This window comes from Puccinia triticina, chromosome 10A (assembly GCF_026914185.1).
Source record: "Puccinia triticina chromosome 10A, complete sequence".
Lineage (NCBI taxonomy): Eukaryota > Fungi > Basidiomycota > Pucciniomycetes > Pucciniales > Pucciniaceae > Puccinia > Puccinia triticina.
Genome location: NC_070567.1, coordinates 2,164,409 through 2,187,741, shown reverse-complemented (window position 1 = coordinate 2,187,741; position 23,333 = coordinate 2,164,409). Strand labels below are relative to the sequence as shown.

The following is a 23,333-nucleotide window of genomic DNA, read 5'->3' as shown; positions in this document are numbered from 1 at the left end:
GCTAGTCTCCCCGACTTTCAATTTTATCTTGAACTCGCCCGACGCTTTTTGTTTGAGATCACCCGGCTTTTCCGCTCCAGAGGGAGTGCCAACAGTCGCTTTGGCCGCTCCAGATGGAGCCCCAATGGTCGCTTGAGCCGCTCCAGATGGAAGGCTCACAGTTGCTTGAGATTTCTTCAGCTTTGTTGGAGCAGTGGCAACCTCCGTGTCATTCGAAATTGCTACCTTGGGTACTTGCTTCTCTGGAACGACTGTACACCTTAGATCCTTGCTTGAACATGAATAGACCCTAATCTAGAGCTTGTAGCAGCTCAACAACCAACACCCCGGCCTGCAAAAAACTTATTTTCTCATGCCCATAGCGTGTTGAAAAGAGGCTCCTCTCCTCCCGCCCGGAAACTGTGGCCCAGGAGGCCGTGGTAGCCGGCTGCCGAGAAAAACGAGTTCGGCGCGTTCATCACAGCGCATTGGATTAGAAGTTGTTGCAGCCAAAAAGAGACGTGTTAGCGCTCCCAACCTCTTTCAACCTACATTTTAAAGCCCCCACGGGACATAAACGCGTTCGGTTGTTCTGTCAGGATCAGGAACTGTGGGGTGCCTAGAGCCACTGTCTTCGCTGATCACAGCGATAGGGTCACCTCCGGCCCAAACGAGGCGTCTGAAGAGAAAACAACATCGGACGTGAGCAGCGACAAAAGTAATTACCAATAAAGATAAAGAGGGTGGGTAGGAAAATGAGCAAGATAGATAATATTGGTCAGTAATCTGACAGGGAGTAATCAGCCAACAGGCAAAACAGAGAAGGAAAAAGGACTTATGTACATATATGTGGGTGGAAATCCAGCATGATTGCAAGGGTGAAGCGCTGCGCTTCGCTACAGAAAGCGCATGGTTTAGCGAAGCGCAGCGGGCCCGCGCTACGGCCCCAGCGTAATTAGCGCAAGTGCAAGCGGCAGTCCGCTGCGCTTGTGCTAAGCTTAGCGATTCCGCGCTTCTCTCCCAGAGCCTTCAGCGCAAGCGCAGCGGATCTGCGCTGCGCTTGCGCTATTCCCCAGTGCAAACAGCGCCAAACCCGCTTGTTTGGGCGCTTGCATGCGCTTTGTAGCGCCATAGGCCGCTGCGAAGCGGCACAAGCGCTGCGCTGCGCAGGAGAGGGCTCAGCACCAAGTGGCTTGCCCACAAGTCCAACCTTGTCACCAGTGCCTTCCGCAGTACTCCCTTGCCCATCAAGATAACTCCGACCGGGCAGATGTGTTGCCCCAGCAGCCACTCTAAATTTCCCTGCGTCAACCACTTACATACATAACCTCGAGTAATATTTCACACCATCACAACTTAGACGCTGCCTCAACTATTTTCAACCCCTGTCCGTTTACGTGCGAGAATGTCTATCTCCGAAGAAGTTCCCTCGACTCCCCCCAACATTTGTGACCCTTCTCCCACGGTATCACAGTCTGCCCACAGGGAATCCAGCCGAATCCGAACCCCTGTTGTAAAGCCTGGCTATGTCTGTACCAATGGTGATTCCCGTTGCACTCTTGTTGCCCATGTCCCACCCAACCAAACCCAAATATCAGCTCAGCTTGACAATCGTATCGAAGTTGAAAGCGACCCAGAAGTGGAAAATGCACCCGAGAGCAACAGGAGCAGTGATGAGTTAGTGCGGAAGAAATCAAAAGTCAGTTCTATTTCTCTTTCGGATCCTCAATGCTTTTCATCAATCACATGAATATCAAACTGGTGGGTTGGTTCAATTAACAATCACATCCGCAGGCAATAAATCATATCACTCAATCCTCCGCGCGCACCGGCCAAGAGGTCATCATCGACATTGCGCAGGACTTGGATGATGAAAATCTGAAAGTCAAGTCCAAGAAAAAATCAAAAGACGGGTTTGATCATCCAAGAAGCTATTTTTACTCACCGGGGACTGGTCCGAAACAGGTTAGTGTTCAGCAATAAGTTACGTGGGGAATGATGTGCTGAAACTATGATTCTCAATCTCAGTCCCCCCAATCTGCTGCTTGGGCCTGTCGATGGTGCCCAAGTGAATACTTGGCCCAGAACCGATCCAACTACAACCTCAAGAGTCACCGCGACGGTGCCAACTACAAAGGCTTGGTGCAATCTGCCTGTCCCGGACGGGCCAAGGCCATTGCTTCCGGCGCTAAACTCCCTCCAACTGCGGCTGAGTTGGCTAAAGAAGCAGCAAAGGCTAGTCCAGCAACCACGGGGACTTTATCCGAATATTTATCAAAAGGTTGCTTTGATAACGAGACTCTGAACAAGCTCATTGTGATCTGGATTGTCCGCCATTCCCTTCCTTGGTTGAGAATCAAAGACCACCTTATCCGAGTAGCCTTTGATTACGTGGTCCATAGCTCTCAAATCCGATCTTGAATCTGGGCTGCGATGCAAGCACACAAGCTATATGTTGAGCAACGCTTGCAGGTTGTCAAAGCTATCAAGGTTTGCATTTTTTTTTTTGTTTTTTTACTCACTACATCAACATCTATAGCTGACTTCCAGTTGTTGCTATAGGATTCAGACTCAAAAATCAGCATGGTATCGGACGTTTGGACAACCAAGGGTAGCCACAAGGCTTTTGTAGGTATTTCGTGCTGCTATATCAACAAAGACTGGGCCTTTGTGTCGCAGCATCTTGCCATCAAGTACGTTTCTTGGCACCATAACGGGATTTACCTGGCGGCTCCTTTCGCAAACTGTTTGATAAAACACGGGTTACACCAACAGATAAGTACTTTTAATTTCCTCTTACCCTCGGAGTGAATCTACCAGTTTATTGTCTTTTTGTCATTACGTTCTTGCGCAGACGACCGACTCCGGTAGCAACAACTTTACGATGGCCAGAGAAGTTGCGACAATCTTCTCCGACGTCGATTCCACCCAATGGGATGTTGAAGCTAATCACCACCGCTGTACATGCCACGTGATCGCTCTCATCCTCGGTGCCGGATTGAAGGCCCTCCGGCTTTCTAAACTAATGCTTCGACCCGCAAAAGCCGACCAAGCTTTCCCATCCCTTTCAACAGTAGTTGAGGTGGAAGAAGATACTGAGGAAGTTGTCGAAATCGTCGAACAGTCTGATGAAGATGAAATTGACCCAGATGATGCCACACCTGGTATACCTGAAGCTGACGATGCCGAAGAGGAGGAAAGTGGCTTTGGTATTGGATTTACTCTGAAGAAGGTTTGTTTCTCTCTCGACCAAGCCCCACACAAAGTCCCCACATCCTAACTTGCTGGCTTTTACACACAGATCGACTACATTTGTTGGAGAATTGCATCTTCGCCGCAAAAGCAGTCTGAGTGGAAGTCGTGGGCAGCCAAGCTGGGCTATAAGGGTCGCGGCGTGATTGGTGGCTACGGAATCCGATGGAACATTGCTTATGAGAGCCGTCAAAGGGCTTATGAGGGTAGAAAAGTAGGCTTGCAAGTAAACTGCAATTGAATTTTTGCCTCAACTAACCAAAATCAACTCATTTACTAGGTCATCAAACAACTTCTCGAGAATGAAACAGAAAAGTACACAGGTAAATCAGCAAACAAGCATTTCTTCAAGCAGTACGAGCTGAGCAACCAGGAATGGAGCGACGTGAACAGCTTGAATATTGTTCTGAAGGTCAGCTGCTTCATTGATTATTCATGTCATATTTGTTTTATTAACTGATCGCTATTTGATACTCAATACTAATAGGACTTCTTGGAAATGACCAAGAGGATGGAAGGTGATCGGCCGCTTTTACCAATGGTTCTTTATGAATATGCGCGGCTACTCGATACTCTTGAGAAGAGGAAGGCCGCTGCCTACTTGTCCCCTCTGGCGCCAATGTTCGACCCAATGATGAAGCTAACAAAGAAGTATATGAAGCTGGCGCTTGAGTGCAACACGGTGGTGCTGGCCACCTTCCTTCACCCGGCGTGGAGGATGATGCTTTTCCAAAAACGATTCGAAGCCCATGTTGATTGCATCACCAACCTTGTCCAGGAAGCATTTGACACTCGGCACGATGAGATCCAAGCCTCCCAACCATCGCCGACACCCCCCAAAGATTCCCAATCTGACGCAAACAACAACGGAAACAACTCGGACTCAGACTCTGATGGTAAAGAATTTGATTTCTACCCTTCATCCGGCGATACTCCTGAGGTCAATACGGAAATAGAACGCTACAACAAGGGGGATTTCCCCATGGATAAGAAAGGCAAAATTTTGGATTGGTGGAAGGTATGCAATTCTATTTTTCATTCATTACGCGTTCACATACATCCAGGTCCTGATGCTTGCGAATCTTCTTAGCTACACTGCAAAGACTTTCCAGTCTTGGCATCATTAGCAAGGGATTACCTTGCTTGTTCGGCCAGCTCAGCCACAGTTGAAAGGACGTTCTCGGCTGCAGCTGATGTTTGCGCATCCGGGAGGACAGGTCTTGCCACCCGAACAATCGAGAGATGTATCAGTAGTCATATGTGGCTCCGAAATGGTGTCAAGATGGGAGGCGAGTTTGAAGATTGTCAGAAAGTTATCGATGCATCTATGAAGAACCCAAAGTTCTCAAAGGCGAGAAAGTAGAATGCAACCCAAGTTTCCTTTTTCTTTTCGCTTAGAATACAACCCAAGTTTCCTTTTTCTTTTCGCTTCTCATCACATCAATTTGGGATGACCCAAAGTTGTTATTCCCTCTCTTCCCACCCATCATTCTTCCCGCTGATAAGCGGAATAATAGCGGACATGAGCAATAATTAAGCGAAAATCCGCGCTTTTTCATGCGCTTTAAAGTGCAAACACGCTGCACTACCGCTGCAACTTAGCAATTCTGCGCTATGTTGGCGCTGAAAAAAGTGCGCTGAAAATCACACAGATCATGGGACCAAACTGTTAAGCGCAAGCGCAAGCGGCCAAGCGCTTCAAATTAGTGCAGTGCAGCGAGGGCAAATTGCGCTGCGCTAAACGCTGCGCTGCACTTTTTGCAGCGCAGCGCTTTCACCCTTGATGATTGAGGTGTCAAGGCGTGTAAAATTCGTGTATCTTGGTGAATTGGTTTACTTTTCCGGGCAAATAAAGCATTGTAAAACAAGCCTTGCAATCTGTATCCCGTAAAAATACATTTCTGAGTTTGAATGATGAAATTCTGAAGGTGGTTTCACAAGGTTTGTGAAACATCCAGTGTAATATTATGTAAGCCCTCTGTACACAGTATATTTACATTGTATTAGGGTGTTCAAAGTTGACTTGCATAAAATCATAAAATTCTAAGCTGAAAAAATATGTTGCACCCAAGCACTCAAATTAGAGCAACATTTCTAGAATGGTACATATGAAATCATCACTTGAAAGTTTTATGATTTTATGATTTTATGCATTGAAAATTTTATGATTTCAACTTTGAACACCCTTTATGTATTACAAAGTATAATTTACAAGGGCCGAGACAAGTCCGAAAGCCCTGGAAAAATACATATTACCCCATACATCCCATAAAATTCCAACGCATACCTTTCACAAGGGTTATGCCTTGTGAAATAAGTTTTGTAAAATTCACGGACCCGGGTCAATACTTCTACATACATACAACTGATGATGTTGATCAAAAAGCAAACCATCTTTGTCCTGTGCTTTCCTGACTGTTTGCAGCATCTTCACGGCGGAATCCTTGTTAAGTTGGTCATCAATTGGCTCCTTGTCAGGGGCTGAAGGGATGTATGCGTAAATGAGATGGAACCAAGTGTACATATTAGAGGCTGTAACATTTCCTACTTACCGTCTTGAACACCAAACTGCATGAAGTGGCGCACGTGCGCCACCATTTCAGGTGTTGTTGGAGAAAGGGCATGCCTGGGGCCCTTTGGGAACAGGGTCAAAATTTGAATGGCACAAAATACCCACCAAAAGGCCAAAAAGTGGACATTAGTCTCAAGTCCCTCCTTCGGAGGTCGCGCTTCGCGCGAGGGTGCTTCGCGCCAGCCCAGGCTGTACCAGGGCCCTCCAAAGTGGGGGACTTTTAAGTTAGGGGCTTCCCCCTCAAGTTTGGTTTGAAGGTTTTGACTGGTGTGCCCTTGCTAAATCTGTGGATGAGGGAGGAGCTGGGAGAAGGAATTTGCAGGGGCCTGGTGAGCTCAATGTGACCTCCCAACCCCTGATTATTAGGGGGATTCAAAGTTGGCCATGCACGACTTGCCTGCACTTTTGCAAGTTGGTGTTCAAGGCTTTTATTGAAGACCAAATTTCAAAAAAACATTTAAGCAGGCTTAGAGGGTGTAGTACAGTGTGGCTTGCATGCAATTTTGCAACTCGGTGTTCAAGAATGAACTTGAACACCGACTTGCAAAAGTGCATGCAAGTTGCATCTGATCAACTTTGAAACCCCCTATTATTGGAGCAAGCGCTTGAGCCTCAAGTCTGACTCCACTTCATGACCACCCACTGGTCATGCGCGCATTCATCGTTGAGACAGGAGGGTAACAATGTTTCACACCAGCTTAATGTTACCCGCCCCCATCTCCCTTCTGGCCCTTTCACATTATGCACACCACGGATCATGTTCCTGAAATCGGCCCACGTCCGGTGGACACTATACCCTGGGGTCAATGGAGCGCCCGGAGGGCAATTGTGTTGCGCCCCTGGGACCCTGCAAGTCAATGACCGCAACGGTGGTGCTCAATCCCGACATGTCCCAGGGGCGCACCACCGTGACGCACCTGAGGCGTCACAAAACATCCCCGTTGCGCAATCTGATCACGCACCTGTTGCGGAAATGGGATTGGCGCGCCACAGCAACGCGCCCTTGATCATCCCTTGGGAGTCCCATGGGGGTGAGGACCACACTGCTAGAGCGTCCCGGTTGCTGGATATGGCAAGGTTGGGGACCACTCAGCCGCTGCCAGCAGATAGTTGATCCGGTACCCTTGGGGCGCTGAGCGGTGACCTGCGGATATTTGACCCGGGTCCCTTGAGGCGCTCAGCAGCAACCCGCAGCTATTTGATCCAGCACCAACAATGTATGCCAGATCCATTGGGATCCAAATCAATCGGATCATCCTGGTGACTGATGGCAGGCAGATGCTCTGCGGAACTCTGATGGGGCAAAAGCAACTGCGGGGCCCATGGGACTTGCGTGGGCGGGGCTTTTGGCACTGGCACTTGACCTAGGGTCAGGGCACACACATATAATATAATAGGTTCTTGGGGGTGGGCATGGCCCCCCATAAAATTGCATTGCTATAAATAAAGAAATGAATCATAGTATCTCTACTTTAAGTTAGTCGGTGACTAGCTACTGGACCAAGTAGCTACCGGCGGCCAAACAATCTTGCGGACGGCCAATTCTTCTTGTATGTTGGCATCAGAAGGGACAACAAGACCCGCTGGAAAGAGACAGAGGATCATGAGTTGGCTAGCCATCGAGATGCTGAAGCTTCCGCCGCCCATCATGCCTTGCAGTTGGTTAATTGTGCGCATGATGGGCAAGATTGATTGAACAACATTGCTAATAATAACAAGAGAGTCCAAGAGAGGAGCCGAGGGCCTGACGCTTGAGGGTGGGGAGAGCAAGTGAGTTGGAGGGAAGAAGGGATGGTGGATGATGGTTGGTTGGATGGAAGAAGGGAGGTTGCCTGAGGAATTGGTTGTGAGGTGTCCGGGGATATGAAGCCGGTTAGGTTTCATTTGATGATAGAAGCTGAGCTTAACAAAGCCTCTCGGGCGGAGGGTCCGGAGGACCCCGCCCGGAGGGCTCTCCGCAGGAGAGGCTTATGAGTTATGTCTTGATTTAAGCAGGAGCAGAAAGGATCTGCTACACTAAAAATCACAACTAATATAAAAAAACTGAATACACAGAGTTGTGGGTTCTGTTCTTGCAAGGAATTTGAGCCACTTATATATCTTGTAGCCAGAAAAACAACTCCTGGAGTCCCAAACAAGTGAAGCCTCATTTGGAAGACTTGTGCATTTTTGATCTTTTGAAAAGGTCAACAGATTGGGATAGAAAAAATCTGAGTAGACCAAATTGTAGAGAAAGAAAAGTAGCATAGGGTACAGATAGGGCATATTGGTGGAGAGGCTGGGGGAGGAGCTATAAATAATTTGAAAACCTCTCAGCCAAATGAACTTTCTGCTCCCGCGTAAAATTTGGGATAATGCGCAAGTCCCTCCCTGCGGGAGGGGTGGCTTTGCCCAGCGAGCCTCCCACCAGGGGGGACTTGTGTTAATTTAGATAGAAGCAATATGTACATAAATGGCAATGTTCACAAGTCCTTCATCATCATGGAATACAGATGCCAGACTTGTGTCGTCACAGGGCTGCCATGGGCCCGGCCTGGTGGCGGTGGGATGTAAGAGCCGAAGCTCTTCACTGGGCTAGGCGCTGGCACTCAGAGGAGACAAGAGTCTCAAGGGTTTCTGATGCCAAAGTTGGGGTCTTTATTGCATCTAGCTCAGGGAGACAAGTCAGTTGGGGCCGGGTGTCTGCTGTGTACAACTGAGAAGAGGAAAAGAAGAAAGATAGAGAAAAGGAACATACCTAGCTCAGGGAGACAAGTCAGTTGGGGCCGAGTGTCTGCTGAGCTAGGGGAGGGAGAAAGGACAAGCTATGTAGACCAAATTGAGTCTTGTGAAACCCGCGAGGCGGGGGTTTTACATGGGAGTTGGATGCAAGCTCTGGGAGCTTCTGGGAGTTGACCAAAGCGCCACTGGCTCGTCTGGGTTGATTGGTCACATGCATGATGCGGCCCAGGGCCGCCCATCCGGACTCATGTGATGCTTTGCTCTTTAGATTGTCCCTTTGGACATTAATCTTCATTACACGGCGGACGCAAAAATCCAAAGTATCTCCAAAAGTATTTCAGAGAGCCTCCAAAGTACCCGCCAGCAGCAGCGGACGGTTGGCACTTGGTCAAAATATCTGACGAGGTTCCTCCGAAGTAAGATTTCAATGGAACTTTGAATGTCCTTTGGAGAGCCTTTGGAGGAAAACCTTCCTCCAAAGGCTCTCCAAAGGACATTCGAAGATCCTTTGGCAGGCCTTTGGAAAAACTTCAAAGTATTGCTACTTCAAAGCCCCTTTGAATGCCAACTTCGAAGAGGCTTTGAATGTATTTGAACTGGCCTTCAAAGGCACTTGGAAGATTCTTTGAAGGCCATTTGAAGTGTGTGTCCTGTTGGGCTCCCCAGATTGCCCCCCCCCCCCCAATTGGGCTCCTCTGATTGGGCTCCTCCAATCAGGCTTGATTGGAAGGAATGCTTCGGGATCGGGCGGGCCCAAGGGCCTACCCCTCACAATGGCTTGGGATCTGTTGCTGCGTGTATTTCTCATTTGGCTAATATTTGGTTGTACGTACAGAGGAGAGACAGAAGGGGGGGAGAGAGACAGAAGGGGGAAAGAGAAAGGGGGAAATAGAGAGAAGGGCGAAACAATTCCTCTTCCTTTTTTCTAACCAGTTGTAAAGGATAACTCAGTTAGCAAAGAAAAAAGCGCAGCCGCGCTGGGCTCCAGTTTCCCGTTCTGAGTCGCAGCTGCGTGGTGGTCCTGCTGGCCGGATGGGTGCGGCTTGGCGTCGACAGCCTGGTGCTGCTTCTTCTTGCTCTTCTGCTGCTGCCCGGGCACCTCGTTCGTCTTTGGTACAGCCCCAGGAAGGCCCCTGCAAGGCGCTGCGCCCGGCGGACCGCCCCCTTGTCCTCGGGTGCTGTGGCCATTCGTGCCCCCGTTGGTCGGCGCAAAGTATGGTGATCCTCCCTCGTTTTCCTGTTTGAAGTGGCTTGGGGTTGTTGTTCCTCGGGCATGAGGTGGTCAATAAGCGCCGGCCGGTTTAGCTTCCACAAAAAAATCGTTGGAGGCAAGTCAGATTCTTCCTCGGCTGTCACTTCGTTCGCTCATGCTCACCTGGGGTCACTGGGGGAGGAGTGGCCGCGTTGCCAGTGGGTTTGGGCGCAGGTGAGAGGGACATCCGAAACGGGAACAGCTCCGCATCCCGCGATCTCCACGAAGCGTGAAAACAGACACCGGGGATCAGATCAAAGAAAGACAACGCTGCGAGACCGTACAAGCTTACCGCGTAGAGATGTTCGATTGGGTTGACATGGATGAGTTGGCCGCGATAGTGGAAGATACGGACGCCGTTATCGACCCGAAGTCGCGGACTCAAGGTGGCACACATGATGAAGCCGCCGTTGGGACTCCACTTGCAATGGGACGTATTTGAGCCCTCAATCATCGCTAATTTCTCCAGCGTGCGGCGGTCCCAGATCTCCATTGTGCCCGCAAGGTTCCCGAAGCCGGCGATCAACAGCAGCCGGCCCTGCGGATTGTACAAGATGAAGTTGCGCGGCGCTGTCCCGAAGTCATAAATGACGTTACAGCGCAGGTCAAAGATTGTCGTCTTTGCGGGCATGTCTGGCCATTGGAAGAGAGGCAGATGTTCAGCACTGGATTGCTGGAAGACGACCCAATATGGGCTCAAGGATATATACATATGTGACAGACTTACAGCCATAGCTCACGGTAAACTCTTTGTCACTAGGAGACCACACAAAGTCATGGATGCCGCCTTCTCGATCTAAGGGTTTAGTTGAGTGTTTGTTTTGAAGGGGAAGAGAGTGAGTGTGACGCGGACCTAGGGAGGGAAACTCAACAATCAAAGTGACCGTTGGCACAGAGCATGTACAGATTTGTTGGGGGATGTCGAGGGGAGTGTCCAGCCTCACAGGCAAGCGATGTCCTTCGCCATGCATGTCGGCACCACTCGAGGGGACTGAGGAGGACTTTCAAAGGGCCTGCGAAGGCCCTCCAAAAATTATTGGGAGGGGAGGCCTTTGCCTCCAAAGATCCATCAAAGGGGTTGACATTCAAAGGTCCTCCGAAGGCCCTCTGAAAAATAATTGGAGGGGAGGGCTCCGCCTCCGAAGATCCATCGAAGTCAACGGCATTCAAAGGTCCTCCAAAGGTCCTCCAAAGAATATTGGGAGGGGAGAGTCCTTCCTCCCAATGGACTTCGGAGTGGAGTGAGATGTCAGAAAATAAGGTTTTATCCGGTCCAACCCGGTGGTCAGACGGATATTTCTGTCACCTTCGAATGTCATTCGAAGTTTTTGCCCCACCTTCGGAAAATCTTCAGATTTTCTTCAAAGATCATCCAAAGGACCGCAACTTCGGAGGTCCTCCAAATGAAAACCCTCACTTCAAAGGTTTTTCGGCGAAAAACCTTAAAAGTACGTCCGCCGTGTAGAGAGTGTCCGATAGACATCTCGGGTGTCCACACGATCAAGCATCCATCGGACACTCTGCCTGGAGTGTCCGATGGACACCAAAGCAATATCACTGTCCGTTGGACACTCTTGTCTGAGAATGTACGATGGACACCAACAAGGCACCGTCCATCGGAGACTCTCGACTGAGAGTGTCCGACGGACACCAACAAGACACTCTGGATCAAGAGTGTCCAATCCACCACCAGACATCCTTGACTGAGATTGTTCAATGGACATTAACAAGACACCGTCCGTCGGACACTCCGGATCAAGAGTGTCCGATGGACGCCCACCATCAGCATTTATCGGACACTCCGATGGAGCCGAAAAAAATACTGCCACTGTGGAAAATTGTCCGAGGTTCAAAAGGTTTAATTGCTTTTTGCAGGTGATGCAAGCCGGTCATGTTTGCTGGCATCACAAGTTGTCTGTCCGTGTCGTGATGTGTATGCGATAATATGAGCGGCAATCTTTTCTCTGCTTATCGTCAGACCAGTTTCCTATCGCCCAGATAAGGGCTGTCAGCTGAGGCCGTCGGCCCGACGACGTCTGGTCGACCCCTGCAGTGGGGTGTCTAGTCCTGCGGGTTTCACGTGCGTCTGCTCTGGGCTCTGCTGGGCTTTGCTCTCTGCTGGGCTCGAATGTTCTGGAAGGTGCGAGCAGGGCAGATGGATTTTCAGGGTGGGCCGATCGAGCCGCGCCAGTCACTGCGGCGGGTCTGTCGGACTCGGAGGCCCGGCATTTTTTTTAAGTTTGTCGACGTTTTTCGCAGCAGACAGACCTTCCTTCCTTCCCCCCCACCCAATATTCCAACCGAACAAGACTTCCTCCCAGCCTTGAACTTGCTTCATTGAATCGATCCGAAGCTTTTCTTGCAGACATACACTTCCAAGCATCCAGCCAACACAAATCCTGAACCTCGAACTTGGTCAGTCCCGATTCCTTTGACCCACTGCAATCCCTGAGACCCTCTCACCCCCCTTATCGATCCCAACCGGCCACCCAAACTCCCCCACACGAAAGGGGCTGCTGCTAACCAGTGCTGTTCTCCCTCGTTTCCACCATCAATCCAACACAGAAGAATTTTTCTGCGTTTCCCTGAGCTATTTCTTATAGACTGCCCTTTTGCCACTCGCCTCTTGTCTTGTTCCTCGGGCCCCGATATCTCTCAACTTGAGCTACCAGCATGGTCGCTGAAACCGAATACTATGACCGACTAGGAGGTTTGTTACCTCATCGCCCGTGTCACCACTGCCTCCTGATGTGTCCTTAGAAATATGCAAGCTGACCTGATCAATATTTGCTTGTGCTCGTCCAGTGGCTCCTGGCGTCGATGAAGCCGCACTCAAGAAAGCTTATCGCAAAAAGGTTGGTCACCCTCCCCATTGCATCCTCACCTCCTTCCCTTGGAGTAGCTCTCAAACCTGTTTTTTTTTTTCTGTATTAGGCTTTGCAACTCCATCCTGACAAGAATCCTGCCGGAGCCGAAGAGTTCAAAGAAGTCTCGGAAGCCTATGATGTTTTGTCGAACCCTGAAAAACGTGAACTTTACGACCAATACGGCAAGAAAGGTCTCGAAGGCGGAGGTGGCATGGGTGGCATGGACCCCGGAGACTTGTTTTCCCAGCTGTTTGGCGGTGGCGGTATGGTAAGTCTTCGTGAATCAACCCCTCTCCATGGCCCGAACACATAGTGTTTAACCGTAGTGCGCCCATTCAGTTCGGTAATCGACCCCGCGGTGGACCTAGGAAGGGACGAGATCTTCAACATCGAATCAAAGTCTCACTGGATGAACTCTATGTGGGTAAAACAACGAAGATCGCCCTCCAGAAGCACGTCATCTGTTCCAAGTGCGAAGGTCGAGGTGTCCCCAAATCAGCGACCCTTAAGAGCTGTGGGGAGTGTAAAGGAGCGGGTGTGAAAACGATCTATCGACAGATGGGTCCGATGGTCCAGCAACTGCAACAGACGTGCCACGAGTGTCAAGGGCAAGGCGAAATCTGCAACACCAAGGACCGCTGCAAGACTTGTGAAGGTAACAAAATCGTCAAGGAACGCAAAGTGCTCGAAGTCCACATCGAGAAGGGAATGCGAGAGGGCCAAGTGATCACGTTCAGAGGCGAAGCTGACCAATCACCCAACGTCACCCCCGGCGACGTCGAAATCATCATCGAAGAAAAACCCCACCCGCTCTTCAAACGCAAAGAGGACGACCTGATTGCTGAAGTGGAGATCGATCTGGTGACTGCGTTGACGGGCGGCGTGATACCCATCGAGCACTTCGACTCGCGCGCCCTGAAGATCAAAGTTGAACCTGGCGAGGTCATCAAGCCCAGTGCGTACTGCTTCTTCTGCTCCTCCCACTTATTTACCCTTCTGACGGTTGCCTCCCTCTTTGTGACCCGCCCGTCGAATCCGCACAGATGCCACCAAACGAGTCCCTGGCTACGGCATGCCCTCCGTCCGTTACCACAACCCGGGCGACCTCTATCTGAGCATCAAAGTCGCCTTCCCCGACTCGATCCCCCCCGAAGCCTGCCCCGCCCTCCAAGCCCTCCTCCCTCCCTCCCGGCCGCTCCCCACCTGGAGCGACAACATGCTCGTCGAAGAAGTCACCATGTTCGACGCCTCCGAGCCCAGGTCGAAATCCGGCGACGAGATGGACGAAGACGACGAGGGTGGAGGCGGCGGCCAGCCCCATGTCCAATGGTCCGTAACAGTCTTGTCTCTGTTGTTTTTTTTGGCCTCCAGCTGACCGGCGGGATTGCTTGATTACAGTGCTCAACAATGATGAGTGTGATGATACCTACTCCCGACCGGCACATCCGACCCTCTCTGCCTCCCCTCCCCTCCTCTCTTGCCTCGTGGCAGCTGCCACGCTGATAGACCGCGCCGTCTCCCTCTCGCCCTCTCCCCAAAATCCCATGTTTCCAGTAATTATCTAAAAATCACATCTTCTTTTGGTCCTCTTCTCTGCGCTTGTTTCAATCTTATGTTGATGTTGCAATGAGCTAAACACAATGATGACCGTTAACTCTGGGTTGAAGCTGTCAGTAGGCTTCCAATTCCTCATGGCCGAGAGGTTCCGGCCATAGAAACTGTGCAGTCTCTATTGCCGGGTTGGTGCTTGCAGGGGGTTTGCACCACTTTTTGACCAAAGGGTACCCCACAATCGCCATACGGGTGCCCGGCGGGTTCAAGTGGTACCGGCAGGTACCGGCCAAGCGGTGCAGCGTTCCCCTCAACAGGCACCAATCGGTCTTCTCGAGTACAGCTGCACATGTAACTTGTCTAGATTTAGGCTGATGTATCATTACAAATTGTGAATATTTATTGATGAGCTAGATCAGTGGGCACAAGGCAAGTGTGATCTACAGGTTTGTGTAACAATCATTTCCCATGAGACAGAAAAAGGGAAACAAAATGAAAGAGATAGGAGAAATAACAACAGCACCTGAGATCAGCGGGCACAAGGCAATGGTGAGTAGTCTAGTCTGTGGGAAGATGAAGAAAGATTCCTTCCATGTGCCACTGTCTCAGGTAAACTATATAACATGGGATATGTGAGTTACAGGAGAAAGAAATGTATTTAGCAGATGAAACACAGATGAAAAACTAAAATTCTACCTATTTTATAACTAATGGTAAAATTGATTTGTTGTAGGTAGATAGACAGAAAGAAATATGAATTTCACAGATGAGGTTTTCTACTTTTTAGGATGGATAGAAACTTGTTTGGATGAATACCTTTGCATTCAAACCAAAGCTACCGTATTTAACACCTTACCATCCTGTCACAATCATTGGATTTCAATTTCAATTTTGTATGCAGATCAGATTGAATTACACTCACATCTTTGTTGCATTTCTTGGTGATTGATGTCACAATTGTGATTAGCGTTTGTTCATCTCTGCTCCACAAACAGAAAAGAATAGAGAAAATTCAGCTACTAATTATGCCAACAACTGTGATTAGATACTGACAGGGTAATGGACAAATCATTGATTGCTTGCACATAAATCTATTTATATGAACAGATTCAATTGGTATTAGTAACAGTTTGATACAATATTTTGGATCAAAATATTGCTTGAGGTGATTTATTTTGAGTTTCCCTTTTGCTAAAGATTCACTCACATTACATGTTTTAAATCCAAATTCAAAATACCCCAGTGCTTCTGGATACTTTTCAAATAATCTTGATTTCCCTAGTTTCAAATCTTTGATTGCACTAATCAATGAACAAAGAGTAATCAGATGCAAACCAAAAACAGATTTATACATGTTCTATTCCAATTATAAACACCAACAAACCCTATACAATCCCCTGGTATAATTGCATCTTTTGCTGAACGTAAAAAACTGTTCTTACAGATTGGAAATCCAAATTGAGTCTGGCTGCTAATTAGAGATGAATCAGGCGCAAGCCCATAAGCTTCAACAGTGAAGGTTTGTTTTATGTTGTATGCGCCCTACAGGAATTGAATCCTCAATCTGGTCAGATACTTGGGCAAGAAAATGATCCACATCAAGTGCGTACAGTATATTGAGATACAGGACATTGATCAAACATTTCACAGAAGGCTGCTTCTATGTCTTGCTGCATGGCAGGGCTGGTGAGTAAGGAAATTTGAAGCTCAATCAATATATCATTCCTGCTGAATAGTTTTGAGGGTTAATTGGATTAGTTGGAAATGGAAGCTTCACTCACCCTGGGTTAGTGGATTTCACAACAAGCTGATGGAAAAGCAAAGTTGACCTTAGTACAGTTTTTGATTTGCACCTTATTCATACCTAGCTAATTATTATTAAAGATTGGAAAAATGAAGAAAATACAACAAAATTCATTGACTTACAAGGCAGTCTCCAGCGTTGGCATAAATTTCTTTTTCACCCGCAGTGATCCCGCCTTGAGTATAATTAATACTCTTGTAAGCTCTGTTTCATATAAGTATTCAAAAACCATCAAAAGTCTGCAAGCCAAAATTCCCAAGATTGAGACAATATTGTGATGATTGCTTGGAAGTTGGAAGCGAGTCACAAGAATGAGAAAATTTAAAAATAAGCAGCATACTGTTCACAAAGGCTCCGGGTCGGAATCACGGAGTCTATACCGGCGTCCCCGCATTTCCAAGACTGGGCGCTGTATAGAGAGGTCTGAGCTAGGAAGCCAATCAGAATGAACACGAATTTACAAGCAATCATTTTTGCTGTTTCTGAGATTTATTGTCAATATTGGCGCTGGTGAGATGTGGAGAGATGATAAGAAACTTGAACACTGCTGCTCTCCGCACCACCGTCGTCGATCGAGGGCCTTGGATGGCAACATTAATCAACTGAAGTGATCAATTGGCCTAGCCACTGGCACGTTTCCGTGCGACCGAAGTCGACTTTCAAGATGTTTCAGAGTGGTTGGTGATGCCCCCATGAACACCAAGTAAGTACAAAACAACGTCGCAGAAGATTTCCTTTCGTACCTTTCCGATCCCAAAACAACCCACGGCCTGCACATTCCCTGGTTTCCATCTACCAGCTAGACTCCCGAGTCCGCGGCTGTGCGGGGTTTGTAGTTGTATGTGGCACCAGTGACCACAACGGTCTACATTTCAGATTTGGAGAAAAGTAAAGCGAGGCGAACTTCAAGTTGTGTTCCAACAACTTCAGAACACATGCCAGTGAACGGTGGCTGGCACCCAAGGGCCAACACGGCGTTCGGCCTTGATTGGTTTCTTGATGTTGGCTGTTAAGTGCATAGATATTCACATTAAAGTTGCGACACGGGTACGGTCCCGGATACGGCTCTCCCAAGATCCAAAACCAGCATATTGTGATGTTGCACGGAGAACTATTTATTGTAAGTTGGAATGATATTTTCAGCCATTAGTAGCAATGGTGAAACAGATACTATACAATACAGTATCTTCAGATACTTGTGTATTGTATCTGTTGAAAAATACAAAATTGTAAATACAAATTTATTGTATCTGTTGAAAAATACAAAATTGTAAATACAAATTTATTGTATCTGCCTGAAGATACAATACCAAAGTATTGTATCAATAAATTATTGGACTTACTTCGCGCAGTGCAAAAAACACTTCGCGCACTGCACAGTGTGCGGATTCCCAAACACTTCGCGCACTGCGGGTAAAATGCGCAACTCTTTTAAGATTTTTTTTGACCAATCAATAGACAGGCTTCTCATTGGCCTCTCTGAATTTTTTGGAAGTTTTTCAAAGCATTCTTCTATGTTAAAAAAATCATTAAAACCAAGAAGAAATGTAGGATTTGGGTACCTAAAAAACAAGGTTCTCATAGCCCCAAAATTCTAAATCATTTATTGAGTAATGGAACATGTAAGAACACCTACTTCAGAAGTTTCTGGCCACTTTTTGTAAGGATACAGGTCTGAAAAATGAGGATAATTTAGATGCAATGTGCTAATATGTGGTGACGTTTCTTATTTTTCAGACCCGTATGCTTGCACAAAGTGGCTGAAAATGTTTCAAGTAGCTGTTCTTACATTTTTCATTACTCAAGAAATTATTTGAAATTTTTGGGCTATGGAAACCTTGTTTTTTAGGTGCTCAAATCCTACATTTCTTCTGGTTTTTAATGATTTTTTTAAACATAGAAGAATGCTTTGAAAAACTCCCAAAAAATTTAGAGAGGCCAATGGAAAGCTTTCCTATTGATTGGTCAAGAAAAATCTTCAAAAAGTTGCCTATTTTACCCGCAGTGCGCGAAGTGTTTGGGAATCCGCGCACTGTGCAGTGCGCGAAGTATTTTTTTGCAGTACGTGAAGTAAGGGTGCGTACCATAGCGTCCATTCCTAGTGCTGTATACGTAACTGCCTACGTGGGCAGTAACATGCCGCCTGAGTAGTTCTCAGGCTCCTTCCATTTTGTGGGGTTGATCCCCGACCCAGGCGCTACTCCTGTAGCCCTCAAGACATCCTGGTACGGGCTGAGGGGAGCTAGTTCACTTTCTCTCTCTTTGCTCCTTTCCCTAGAATAGGGCCTGGAGCTCTTCAAGGACTTGTCCTCAAAGGAGAGTAGGGGATATCTGAGGAGGGGGAACAACCAGGTTCCCCCTTCAGACAACATCACTGCTAGATGGTGTTAGGTCCTCTGTTCTTACAGGATCCCAAAAAGCTGGAGCCCACACCCATAACTCAGGTGGGGCCTGAGCCTGGCTCCAAGCCTAACAATATCCCTCATCACGGATTCTGTCTTTAAATTGCATTTCCATGGGTTATGACTCTACTTAAGTTATTAGCTCTTCTAAGTCTCTTGGTACTGCTATCACTAGTTGGTATCGGCTTCTGTGTCCATCCCGTATCCCCCTTGATAGTGCGTCCACTCTATTCTCTGCTGATGTGACGTGTTTGGCCACCAGGTTTATCTGGTGTTCAATCAGCATCTTCTGTATAATCTTCCATTCTGAATTCACAAATCTATTGCCAGATTTCCTCTTGTGAACTACCAACTTGGTTGTTGAACTATCTGTCCAAACAATGAAGGTCTTGCTCTTTTTTGCCCCAATTTTGATTAGCATCAGTAAGCCAAGCTGTACCGCAATCATTTCTAGGCGGGATATTCTTTCCTTTTCTGTCTTCTCCAATAATCCCTCTTCTAGGTTCTTGATTGATCTTAAACAGAATTGGGCCCACTTGCGGCCTATCAGCACGCCTATCCCAAAGCTGGTGGACGGGTCGCCCACCCACCCAATTTCCGTTGGGTCGGGGTTTGAAATCAGCCTGGTGGACTTGAACCAAAGCAGGGTCAAAAGCCATTCATGAAGGTCTTCCTTAACGTCCAGGGGGACCGGGCGAGCCGATTTACAATTGACCCATTCCATCAGCCATTTGTAGAGACTGCAAAGGTAGCAGCGTAGCTGCGGCAGGGCGTAACTGATGTCGTTAAGTTGTCCAACTAGTACCTTGACCTCGCCGTACTTGAACCGCGCGCCGAGTTTGAGGAAGCTTTTGATCTGTTTAATGCGCTTCTTGAGCTTAACTTCCAGGAGGCGCACTGTCTTCTGGAAGCCATTCCAAATAAAGCCAAGGTATTTCTGTTCAGTTAGGAACAGGGCAAATTTCTACTTGTTAGTTTTAACGCCTAGCTGGTTGGATTGGTTTACTACATCCTTCATCTCAACGGTTGACCGTGAATCTTTGAAAAAGAGGTTGTTGTTGACCCATCGGAAGATCGTGATGATGTCAAATTCCCTCATCATTATTTGTTTCCACACATCAGCCGGCCTCTTGAACAAGCTGCAACCTGCTACGCCTCCAAAAGCAATGCGCGTGTTGAGTAGGATTTTGTTGTCAAATTTCCTCACCATCAGGTATGGCCACTGGTCCGGCACCGTTGGGATTTGCAGGTAGGCTTTTTCCCAGTCAAATATTGCCAGTAGGATGGGCTGCTTCAATTCTCTGATAAACTTTGCAACAGTGTTGAAATCATCCCAGGCGGTGGTGAAATTGTCCGCTGTAGGGACTCTTGTGGGACACTAAATGTTTATTTGGTGAAAATATCCTCTGAGGGGGAAATAAATTGCTAATAGGTTGAAAGGCTATTACAACTTACGGGTGGTTTGAAAGACCTGCCCCTCTAATGGTACTATGCAAATAACTAAGAGTCTTGTAATCAATATTTATAAAGATGTGGCTGATTCCAAGATAGATCTTACTTTTGTATAGTAATCTCTATCAGACCTAGATTCCTCAAATCACTATTCTTGCAGATCTGTTACAACTTCTGATGATGGGGGATAATATAATCCAGTGGGATTAATTATGTAAAATACAATTGTTGTTGATGTTGGGTTGTTGATGAGAAGGTTGGTAATGATCTCTTCCTTAAACAATCTCTTGATAAGGCACTTTAATCAATACTAGAGCTCCTGGTTGCTACTACACTACTACTACTTGTTATAATTATTGTTGATGAAGTTGGTAATAATCTCTTCCTTAACAATCTCTTGATAAGGCACTTTAATTACTACTAGAGCTCCTGACTACTACTACTACTACTGACTCAAACTTAACACTACCACTACTACTACCACTACCACTAAACTACCACTAAACTACCACTGTAACTAAACTAACCACTGTGACCAAACCTTCCTAGGCTGATGGGGAAAAGTCTGATGAGGGGGGAAAGGGCCTCCTTGTATATTGAAGGGTGAGGGATTTTTGCTCCAGGGAAGCTCCTCATGAGGGATTATTGCTGCAGGGGATCTCAACTACACAGCCTCTCATGCATGTACTGCGCTGCATGTACAAACAACGAGGGGTTTATGCTGCAGGAGACACTCAACTACACAGCATCTGCATGCGTGTGCTGCACTGCCTTACAAACAATGAGGGATTTATGCTGCAGGAGACGCCTCCTGTACATCTTATCTACCTGCATATGATGTGCTTCATGTACAAACAATGAGAGATTTATGCTGCATGAGGCGCTTGAGCTACACAGCACTTTCATGCATGTACTGCGCTGCATGATGTCATGTGTTGCTATGCAACCAAGCCATCTTTCATCCTCTTCCACACACTCTGCATCCACTGTCTAACCTGTTCCATTCCCAATGTTGAGGGTCAAGGCCTCTCCTCCCATCTTGCTCCTTCTTCCCTTCTTCCCCCGCACTGTATTACACACTCCCTCTACTATAATACCTCTGCAATGGGCTTTTGGCATTGTCACACATATGGAACACCACACCGCGCTCACAAAGGAGTTCACGGATGGTATGTTGTGTCTGCCGTGGGGGAAAGAAAGATCATTGATCAGTCAAAGAGATCCATTACTGTTGATCACAGCACCCAGGGGGTTGGTGCGGAAAAACGGGAATTGCATATTCACTTCTTTGCGGCTGAACGGCCCAAACATCCGTTTGGTGTCCAGTTCCTTCTTGATGGACTCTTCAATCTTCCCTTGCGCTTGGAGCGCCAACTTGTTATTTGGGGGGGGTGGGTGTAGAAAGGAGTGGAAGACTTCACTGTGTGATGGAGAACGCCTTGGTCAAAACCGTACACAAACCCATGTAGCACATCCTCAAACTGAGGGAGTAAGTTCCATTTACTCAGAGCTTTGTTCCATTCTGGAACATTCATCTCACAGGACACCGCTGTCAGCCACCTTGGGTTAGGTGTTATGGGACCCAACCAAAGTTTCTTAGCATTTGGTGACATAGGGGGGTTGTCATTACCATGAACCAACAATCTTCTGTAGTTAAAAGAGAGAGACCAAGGATCAGAGATGAGGCTCAAGTGAATGGGTGACCTTTTTGGGGTTTATGAAAGGTCCGTCCCCAGCAGGGTGACTGGGGAGGAGAGGGGGGGGGGGGGGCAGGAGCCAATACAACACAGAAGATGTGGGTGAACAGTCATGTGCGAGGGGGCGGGTAGCCTACAAGCTTCTTCCACGGTAGTCCCTTTGGGTGTTGCAATCATTGTATGCTGCATCTTATTGGTTCCCTTTGTACCCTTGGGTGCAAGGGTATTGACCAGAACCTGAGCCAGAGCCGCGGTTATCCAGTGGTGAGCAGCCTTGTTGTTGTCCTTTCCCGGTCTGTTGGTTTTGGCTGGTTGTTGATTTCACCGCCTGGTTTACCACTACTGCTTGCGCCTCTGTTTTTGAGCTGTTGGTACCTGTACATAACAGGGTCCCAGGTCTTCTGCGGGCCGCCTTTGACGTATGGGTTTTCCATGAAGTCGGTTTCGTCAAACTTCCTGCAGCGCGCAATCATCTTCTGGGCGATGATGTCAACGGTGGGTAGTTACTTTACTTTACGATATCTGCGGGATTTTTGTAAAGTAACTACCCGCCGTTACTTTTTGTGCCGTTATCGTTAGCAGTAACGCGCGAACAGCGGCATCACGCGTAACGTAGCGGGCCTTTTTTTTTGAGGCCGTTACCAGTAAAGCAACGCGTTATTGAGCAATAAAAGGCCAAATTGGCCCTATTTTGGCCTTTTATTGCTTGTTATGTTGCCCGATATCTGTCGCTAATGCGCTCAGATGTAGTAACGGCCGTCGCGAAAAAAAAAACTCTTGGTATGATATCGATATCGCACTGCCGTTACTGGTAACGATAACAATAACGGCCAAAAAACGTTACGTTATTGTTACGTTACGCGTTACTGTAGCGATAACTACCCACCGTTGATGATGTCTTTGTGACAGAGATATTGTTGATTGAAAAGGACCCGTTTGGCAGTTTGATTTGGTGTGCAAAGGCATTGGTCCTTACATTTATTTCATGGCAAAGGCTGGTCATGAACCCGTGTTGCGTAACAAGCTGGTCGCAGTGTCGCTTGTGGAGGAGGAGCCACCCAGCAAACTTTGGGTAGTTGGCAATTTTGATTAGGGCAGCATAGAAACCTTGATGGTTTATTGATCATTCCGCGTACGTCTGGGTGTACTCGCACGGGTAAGGGTAGCCCGTATATCGGTCCTTGTTGACATTAGTTCCATCTGCTCCACTCCAATTTTGGGAGTAGTGAAGTATGCCTTGTCTTGCCATACCTTGTTGAAGATGGTTAGGGGCAGGGGGGCTTGGAGTTTGGTGAGATTTTTCTTGAAAAACGGCTTGAATCCTACATTATGGCTGGCGGGCCTAGCATTGTCATCAAAACCCACACCTCTGGGTGTTGCGTCTGGTATACCAGCCTGTCTTTTCTCGCCTGCTTTGTCAAGGGCTGGGGATTTGATTGTGTCCCCCACTTGGTTGGCCAGTGGGGTGGGGTGTACAAGCTGTGTGTTGATTGCTTGTGGACCAGCTGCCGGCACGGTTTTGGGTTTGGTTAACCCTTTGCAAATCACAAAATAGCGTTCAGCCAGTGCAGTATTACCCGCGTCCTCCACCTCAAATGCGCGGTTGGTGAGCCAATTGATCTTCTTCCTGATAGAATCCTTGGTGCTAGAGTCCCCAGTGGTAATGGGGCACTCCGCTGCATTGGTGTCAACCGGATTTGCAGCTGTGTAGGGTAAACAACAGTGCAAAACTCACCCTCGCGTAGCTCCTTTGGTTCCTGGCGCCGGTTGGTGGATCTGTGTGT

The 23,333-nt window shown here is 47.8% G+C and overlaps 4 protein-coding genes across 4 annotated transcripts; 2 read left to right on the top strand and 2 right to left on the bottom strand.

The window, feature by feature from the left end:
• Nucleotides 1-1,384: 1,384 nt before the first annotated feature.
• Nucleotides 1,385-1,962, top strand: PtA15_10A224 (uncharacterized protein; the record flags this gene model as incomplete). The annotated part of the gene is made up of 3 exons (XM_053160379.1): nt 1,385-1,678; nt 1,774-1,863; nt 1,945-1,962. The coding sequence occupies 3 exons, from the start codon at nt 1,385-1,387 to the stop codon at nt 1,960-1,962; spliced, it is 402 nt and encodes a 133-aa protein (XP_053024359.1).
• Nucleotides 1,963-9,876: 7,914 nt separating this feature from the next.
• PtA15_10A223 (uncharacterized protein) lies at nt 9,877-10,407 on the bottom strand (the record flags this gene model as incomplete). Its single annotated transcript, XM_053160378.1, has 1 exon — nt 9,877-10,407. One exon carries the CDS (start codon nt 10,405-10,407, stop codon nt 9,877-9,879), a length of 531 nt encoding a protein of 176 aa, XP_053024358.1.
• Nucleotides 10,408-12,449: 2,042 nt separating this feature from the next.
• Nucleotides 12,450-14,054, top strand: PtA15_10A222 (uncharacterized protein; the record flags this gene model as incomplete). Its single annotated transcript, XM_053160377.1, has 6 exons — nt 12,450-12,486; nt 12,582-12,631; nt 12,711-12,911; nt 12,983-13,598; nt 13,687-13,972; nt 14,042-14,054. The coding sequence occupies 6 exons, from the start codon at nt 12,450-12,452 to the stop codon at nt 14,052-14,054; spliced, it is 1,203 nt and encodes a 400-aa protein (XP_053024357.1).
• Nucleotides 14,055-21,803: 7,749 nt separating this feature from the next.
• PtA15_10A221 (uncharacterized protein) lies at nt 21,804-22,022 on the bottom strand (the record flags this gene model as incomplete). Its single annotated transcript, XM_053160376.1, has 1 exon — nt 21,804-22,022. The coding sequence occupies one exon, from the start codon at nt 22,020-22,022 to the stop codon at nt 21,804-21,806; it is 219 nt and encodes a 72-aa protein (XP_053024356.1).
• Nucleotides 22,023-23,333: the final 1,311 nt, after the last annotated feature.